We start from the raw sequence: 8989 nt of genomic DNA on the forward strand, positions 1-8989 counted from the left end.
TACTTGAACTAAACTTAATAATATCTTCATCAAGTGGAAACATTTACAAAAATATATAGCAACCAAATTGCTCACAAAAAGCAATTTTATGGCTAATCCAATGGCATGCATGAACATACATTGCTTGTGAATTGGCGTCGGAGCCACACAAATTAACATATTGAGAAACACGAACATTATGCAAGATCTACCACACAAGACACAACCACTAGTTTCCTCACACCGGTTTTGGCCCCAAAGTACTCTTAAAGCAAGACTTATTTGTTCATTTAAGATCACAGATTCACAAACACTGATCTCATATCTCATAGGTCATTCCAACCCTGAGAAGCCTAGTCCGTGGGATTCTCATGATTTGCTCCCCTTGCCTAAAGTTTTTCCTCAAGAAACTGTAGACATGGTTAACAACTATCCTCTTGAACAATGACGAGTTCACTTCTGACACCACTTCTGTCTCTCCCAGCAGATAAACTATGCCTTTCTCCATGGCCTCTTGCACAAACTGCACTTCCTCGGCAGCTCCTTTGACGGGTGCAGAGACTATTCCGTTAGATGTTGACCCAGCAGTATTGAATGATAGAATGCGCCCAGATGAAAGACGTGGTTGGTTAACTTGTTGAACTGATTCTTCAGCATTGAATGACTGTCCAGTTGAAGCTGCCTCGTTTGTTATTTCTCCATCATGAGCAAAGTGCTCATGGCGGATAAATTCTTTCAAATTCTCAACTAATTGTTCCTCAAACTCTTTGGGTTCCTCCATTCTGTCATTGTAACCATACCTAGCTACACAACGGAACATTCGGTAATCTCTTGGCTCCAACTGTCGAAATAGAAATCTTTCCTCCAATGCCACTTTGCTGAATGGAATAGGTTTGATCGACACAATAACTATAACAGAGTGGATGGACGGTATGTTGTTAACAAAGTGAGAAAATATAGGGGGAATCCCTTGCACAAGCTCAGAATATAGAAGTCCAATTCCTGGCACACGCTTTATGTTGGGATCAGAGGCCAATTGTTTCATGTATTCACTAGAAACCTTATTCTTGAGCTCGAACATATATCTTTGATGGTGCACATAATGCCAAATCCCCATGATTACCATAAGGAAAAAAGAAAAGACCAGAGGAAGGTAACCACCGTGAACGAATTTGTACATCACCGCAGATGCATAAACCACCTCGATACAAAAGAACACCATAAAGAACAGACCAATCAACCATATGCTAGTTTTCCATATCACTAGCATTATTAGAGTAAGCAAACATGTTGTTATCACCATAACACTAACCACTGCAATTCCTGCATCACGAAAGTGACATGTCAATTTGGCAATCTATGAATTTTCTGTATTACAACTTAAATGTTAGTACACTAGATAGTTACTTCAGATAATGCATTTTGTTGTGCTTACCATACGCATTGCCAATTTTTTCCGTGGTCTTAAAGGCTGCAGTGACTATTACACAAGCAACCATGAGCAGGTAATTGATCTCAGGTATGTACACTTGACCCTCATACTTTGCAGAGGTATGAACAACCTTAACTCTTGGAAAACAACCCAAACTTAGGGATTGAGAGATAATTGAAAATGCTCCAGATATCATAGCTTGGCTGGCAATGATGGCAGCTGCTACCGCCACAACGAACGTTGGCCAGTACAAAGGGTCTGAATATTACATCCCAACGAAGTTAGTTAACTAAGTAATCGTTCAATCATAGTCAACTGTAACCACAATAAGAAAATTTCTGATATGGGCAACTATAATCACCTGGTATTGAGTCATAAAATGTGTTCTCCACCTTCCCCGGGAACTTTCTGAGGAATGCTGCTTGCCCACTATATGCAATTATTAATGCAGGAAATGTGACGCAAGAGAAACTCACCTGCAAACGTATTACGGTGAAAAAATGTTGGTTACTTACAGAGTTACCTCGCAGAATGTGTTTGAGAAATGGGATTGGAAGACTGTTTAATTGTTTTCCTTACTAATCCAATTTATTTACTGTATTAATTTTGGACATTGTCAACTCAGTTTCTCTACTATTAAATTATTCATCTCTAGCTTAAAATTAGTTTTCTTTAGGAGAAACCAATATCAAATCCACCTATTTCATAAAAACAATATTCGATCCAGGTATAATTCTTGGCGTTATGAGAAAAAGTTAAGTACATAGGGTAATACTTACTTGGATTGCTTTGACACTGAAGTGACCCAGATCAGCAAACATGGCCTCGGTCCCTGTTTTAGTTTATGTAACTAGTTAAATCCATATATTCACAAGGAGATTAGGTACTTTAAAAGTATACAAAAGGAGTTAATAAATATATATTTACCAGTAATGCAGAGAAATATTCCCCCAAGGGATACCCATCCCTTTTTCCCATTTCTTCTAAAGAAATCGATGATGTATTTTGGATTGAATGCACGTAATACACCAATGTCATATTTGAATAAGTTGTAAAGTCCGATGCCACTGATGAACACGAACCACACCAGGATAATAGGTGCAAATGTGATTCCAACTTTATCAGTGCCAAATTGTTGAACAGCAAACAGTAAGATCAAGATTGCTATAGAAATCCCCACGACAGCATCTGGATTGTTCTCAGTCAATGTTAGCAAGTGTCAGAAACCGCTAACAGAAAATAAATGGGAACCCTATAAAACTTGAATATATGTGCATGTTTTTTTTTTCAAACGCAAGATGTTGGTGTGAATATTTGTAATTAACTGCTCTTTGCATATTATATTCTAGTACCTGAGCCTAATGACTTGATCCCGCTCACAGCAGAAAGAACTGCAGGTAAATTATACCTTTAGGTCAACAGTTGTCCAGAAAAAAAAAATTATTTGTACATTTAGTTACCCACATACTGTTCTGTATATAAATTATCCATAAGGTATTATTATTAATTAGTTGTTCAATAAGTAAGGAAGTCCAAGGTTGTGTGCCAATTTAAATACTAGCTAATTACCTGAAATGCAAGGAGTAAGAACCCCATCTCCAATTACCATTGAAGTTCCCATAATGGTGACAAGGAAAAGGATGTATTTGGCAATCTTACTATTCTCGAGCTTCTTCTTGATGCTTTGGGATCGTTTTAACTCATTGGACGGTGTTTCAAGTTTGTAGTTAGATAGCTCCCTGTCTTCTGGTTGGTTATTTGGAGTTAAGCTCACCTTCGCATGTCGGCACATCAAGGAATACAGTGCAAATGTTCCCCCTACATGTTAATATACTCAATTAGTTTGTTAAGGTAATTTATTAATGACGAATTTATTAAGTTAATGACGGTAACCTGGCAATTTCTTGCACGATCTGATAATCTGAATTGAAACGACACAAAAATAACTAGTTTTGGGTTAACACGTTAACTAATCATGTCGTTGTAGGGTCATCCGTTAATAACTCGTTAATACCGGGTTCTTATCAGGTTTATCCCTGAGTAACCCGTTTCAACCCGTTAAGAAAACAAGTAGTTTGATAATTTTAAACTATTAAAAAAGCCTTACTAGTTACTACAACAACCATATTATTTAGTCTCACATAAGTGTGATTAAAAAAAACACGTTAAAAAAGTCATAATAATTAATTTATATGTATGAAAAATGTGAAAAATATGGAAACGCTCATGATTATATCTTTTACGCTTTGATGATATATACATCGTTGTTTGAATTTTTAAAACCCTACAAACCCTCGTGAACAGTATTTTGGGGGGAGTTCAAAATAAATAAAAATTCATAATAATTAATGCACAAGTGAAAAATGTAAAAAGAATATATAGAAGCTCACGATTGCATCTTCTACGCTTAGACAATGATTACATCGTTATTTATATTTTTAAAACCTTCTAAACCCTCATTAATAGTGTTTTTTGTTTGAGTGCCTAATTAATAAAAATTCATAATAATTAGTGTAGAAGTATGAAAAATGTAAAAAAAATATATTTATAAAATCGCTTCGAATGACAAGCTTCACAACTTTTGTAAAGCGGTCAACACTGAAATTCTACACTGTAATCCAAAACCCTAGATTTATATATAACTATCGATTGTCGTATACGCTCTATTCTTCTCACCATATTTAAATTTTCTTTTTTAAAAAGCATGATCTTTTAGCAGATGTAGAAAAATGGACGGTTTGGATCGTTGATATCATGTCCAGATGTTTATGGTCAATTGAAATTTGAGGGATGTTATATAGTTTCTAGAGACTTTATAAACTCAGAGAAATATTTTCATTAATTGTAAAAGTCTAAATGTGATATCAACGATCTGAATTGTTCATCTTTCTGTGTCTTCTAAAATATCATGTTTTCAATAAAGAAAATTTGAAAAGAAAAAAAAAAAAAAAACGGTGAGAAGAATGTAGCCTAAATGTAAACGACAATTAACGGTTAAACTAAAAACTATTATTTATGGGATTATGGAGACGAATTTCGGAGTTAACCTCTCCACAAAAGTTGTAGGGGTCATTACGATCGTTTGTTTGTTTTTTTTTTTTTTTAATTTAATTTAATTTAATTTTTTACACTTCTACATTAATTAAAAACTATTAAAAAAATCTTACTACAATATAGCCATAGGATTTAATCTCCCTTCATTTTGCATATCCTTGAACATTTGATATTTTATAGTAATGTACTAATGTTTTTTCATTAAACTCTTATTTTGGGTATATAATACTTGAAAGACAAATATGTTTTTATGTTTGAATTAATATTTATGTGACAATATAGTATGTAAATACTAATTTAGTGTTACGCTTCTTATTTGATTATTTATTGAAGTAAAATATATTTTCTTTAACGAGTAACGGATCGGGTCATATTACTCGTTAATATTAGCAAGTCGAGTTCAGGTCAAATCATATTACCTGTTCATTTTAACAGGTGTTACACAACATAACCCATTAAGATCATGTATGTCATGAAAACAATACGAGCGCAAAAAACACAACACAAACGTCAGGTCTAAATGTCGCATATGCGAGCCATGTATGAATGAGATTAGATGTCAAATATAAAAAAAATGAAATACCATCACATCACTTAAAACAAAGTTTGATGCTTATCAATCTTACCATCACCATTGTCATTAGCCCATAGCACGATGAAGACATATTTAAGTAGGGGTACGAGCGCTATGGTATAGATGATGAAAGACAATACTCCTATAACATCGTCAGTGTTGTCAATACCATCAGTGAAAGTGCTAGCATACACATAGAGCGGAGACGTCCCTATGTCCCCATACACAATCCCCATGCTCTGAAATGCCAAACTCAATGTTCTATGCCAGTTATTTACCTGCAACAAAAGTGGATCGAAGTATAAATTTGAAGAAGTCTTACTATTTGCACCAACCTATTTGATCACTTGTCATACTATATATAGAAAATTCTATATTTCAATCCCTAAAGAAGATTACTTTTAGAATAAAACCATGTATAAAATTAAAAACTAACTTAGTCCTTGGTATTTAATTTTAACGTTCAAATATTAATTAGGTTATAATAATTATTGAGCTTTTTGTGCGTAGGTTATATATTTATTTCTATAAACAATAAAAATATTATTTGATAATTATTATTAAGTTCCAATAATAAGAAAAGTCAGATATTATCATCTATTCTTCATTGTGCGTGAATTTCTCTATATATATGTATATGCATATTACGTACCGACACATTTATACCAAAACTTATGTATCAACATTCGTACCGAAACTTATATACCCCAAAACTTATGTACCGAGACTTTCGTACTGAAATTTACACCTATGCAATCGTACAAAAACTTATGTATGATACAATCGTACTGAAACTTATGTACCGATATAGTCGTACCAAAACTACGTACCGAACAATTGTAACTATGAGTTTTTTAAATATAAATTGTTTTTGTATTGTTGTTGACTTTTTTAATTATAAAAAATTGAATTTTGAATAAATTTATATCTATTAATATGATTGGAGCACAAAAAAATAATAATAATATTATGGATGGATAGAAATGTATAGTAAATTTGCTATAAATATATATATATTTTTAGTACAACGATATATTTTACATTAATAGAAGAGGGAATTTGGTTAAACCATACAATAAACAACCTAATAAGACTTAAATTAAATTTATAAAACCATCCATGTTAAAATCTAAACAGAATCTTATTTAAACACTAAAATCCAAAAGCCCCTACTATATATTGGTATTACATAACAAGATAATACCATACATGAATAGTTGAGATTGTTGTTGCTCATAAATTGGGGTATTTTACATCAATAAAACTAAAACAGCGATCACTCAAAAAAAAAAAAAGAAAAATTGAAGAATTGGTAATTTGTGAGTTAAAAGGTTATTTGATACTGTCATATTTTGAAAATGGATCTTTTGGACCTTTCGAGCAATTGGATTAAAAGCTTTGGTTTGGCATGCCAGTTTTGAACCTGTGCAATGATGAATTTTGTATATACTTACCATTGATAATTAATTTTTATATTATTAATTAATTTTACAATGAAATTAACTTTATTTAATAATCATAGCAAGAAAAGTTGCTATGCAACAACCCAGGTCTGAACGTGGAGGAATTTTTCAGGATGACAGGTGTACACACATGCATGGCAAGTGGTGTTCCCCAGTATTCACTTATTGACATCTGTAAAATAACAATTAAAATAGAATAACTCTTTTAAAAGTTAATTATTTTGAAAAAAATAAAGAAACAGTCCAGTTCCCGAGATAGACCCACCATCCTTTCTCCTTCTTCCCCATCCGCGCCGACTATCATTGCCACCATTCCTCCCGTAAAACCATCAATTTCATCTTTACAATTTTACTCATGCTTTATCATTTTTTAGATCAATCAAATATAAAAATAATTTAAAATAAGAAAAAAACAGGATCAACCGATGGGGATTCCGCTGACCTCACAAGCCCTTGAATCGGAGGCCTGCGACAACAGATCTGAGGGTGCCGTGAGTATCATCGGGTTACATGTCGACATAAGAGTAGGAGAGAAAGAGAGGGAAGAGTAAAAAAGGTATTGGGTGTCGCCGGCAGTCACAGGGCGACGGTTGAGGTGGGTGTTTGGCGTAGAAGGGGTAAAGTTGGAATACAATTAGGGGTAAATTTGGAATTCAGAAAATAAAAAATTCTAGGTTACTCAACAGAAAACTTAAAAAACAACGTGGCAAATTTTTAATTGAAACGGCTAGGTGTCACAACTTTATTAGTTGGGAATTCCAAGTCAACTTATGTTCTAGATACATGGAAAAATTTCTTATAAACGTGGGCGGCTTCTAACAAATTTCAATACTTTATGACGTTTTAGATATTTAATTATATGCTTAATTCATTTCCAATTAAATTTCATACGGTTTCTGGGGTTATGTTACATTAAATTGGTCATATTGGCTTCTAAATTGTAACCTTATTCAGACTATCAATTAAATTTTAGAAGTTTTCTAAAATCTTTAATGGATTTCACCTTATTCTATCGAATTTGATCTTGTTCAAATCTGCTTCTCGTACTTTTATGCTTTGTCTGAGATGGTAAAAATATTTCAAGTAATTAACTAAAACTTTGAAATCCATGCAATAAGATGCATGGTAGCCTTGACCTAGAAAAGAAATGATGCATGGTAGCTAATAACCTAGACTGACCTGTGAGCCGTGCCTTCCATTCATGGTCACTCTTCCGGCCTCCAAATTGAGAGAGTCGACATGGCGCAACTTTGCCCATGATCCTTTTCTCTCCTTCAGTTGCAGGTTCGTTATTTCTTTTGCTTCTTCTGTCTCCCCCTCTGTCGGGATCACCACTTTCTCCGCCATCTCTTTTGTTTTTCTACTACTCTTCCTGCACTTGTCCATCTACAAACTCATTGCATGTCGTTTTATAGGCAAAATCAGACACGGTTGGGACACTGATTCAACTTCTGACGTGCTACGTACCTTGATTTATTTATTTATTTATTTATTCTTCATCAACCTACAATTTGATTTTTGTAGACGTTTCATTTAATCATTATCGTTTCAATTATAAAATTTTCAGGTTTTCCACCGTACGTTGTTTTTTTAAGTGCCCACCACACGTTGTTGAACTCACAAAGTCGCATATTCTCGTATTTTACAGTAATTTTTTATGCATTAAATTTTGTTGTCATTTGTGGCAATTAGTTTGTGTTATGCCACTAATTACGATTAACATCTATTTAGACAAAAAAACTCAAGCCGATATACCATTTCTCTTTTGGTAATCATGCACTAAATTGAGTGTGCCGATCTAAACAGTTCCATAGCTATTTTGTTTGTACTGCAGGAATTGTACAAAGACGGTTTACAAACGTAATGAATTTCTTGACAGGTCCATATATTTTTTTTCTATATTCATTTTGTTTAAGGGAGAAGATACTGTACTCTAAAGAAAAGGGAGAAGATATAGAGTAGACATAACTAAGCATTCAAAGGAGAATCGCACTGAGTCACTATCTCTATGAATCAAACCTCTTTTACAAGTAAAAAGTATCGCCCAGTTAGACCGTAAGTATTAAACTAATAGTTGGTAATAGATAATATAAAATTGTTAAGCAGCTAATTATGGAGCATTTGACAATAGATAATATAATATTGTTAAGCAGCTAATTATGGAGCATTTGATAATAGATAATATAATATTGTTAAGCAGCTAATTATGAAGCATTTGACCAACTAACTGCGAATCTCGGACAAAAAAAAAAAAAAAAAACTCTTAGTCTAATGGTATTTTCAATACCTTAAGGGTGCGTTGTTGTACCAGAGTATCTTGGACTGGACTAACTTCAGAGTTTAAGCTGGATTTACTTGGCTTGGACTAAGCTGGATAAAAATTATGAAACGTTTGGTACAGCACCGGACTAAGAAACATGACAATAAGAACATTCATTTTATTTGATTATTAAAATTTTATTTTGTAGGTATTTCTATTTATAAAAA

At 33.3% G+C, this 8989-nt stretch overlaps 1 protein-coding gene across 1 annotated transcript; it reads right to left on the reverse strand.

Moving 5' to 3' along the window:
- LOC103950380 (potassium transporter 5-like) lies at nt 1–7874 on the reverse strand. Its single transcript, XM_009361577.2, has 9 exons — nt 7682–7874; nt 5092–5317; nt 2981–3229; nt 2764–2802; nt 2339–2599; nt 2191–2243; nt 1773–1887; nt 1415–1669; nt 1–1302 (listed from the first exon to the last, which is right to left on the reverse strand). The coding sequence occupies exons 1-9, from the start codon at nt 7847–7849 to the stop codon at nt 299–301; spliced, it is 2370 nt and encodes a 789-aa protein (XP_009359852.2). The 5' UTR covers nt 7850–7874; the 3' UTR covers nt 1–298.
- Between the last annotated feature and the right edge of the window lie 1115 nt (nt 7875–8989).

Source organism: the organism of the source record quoted next, unplaced genomic scaffold, assembly GCF_019419815.1.
Source record: "Pyrus x bretschneideri cultivar Hongxiangsu unplaced genomic scaffold, Pyrus_bretschneideri_v1 Contig74, whole genome shotgun sequence".
NCBI lineage: Eukaryota > Viridiplantae > Streptophyta > Magnoliopsida > Rosales > Rosaceae > Pyrus > Pyrus x bretschneideri.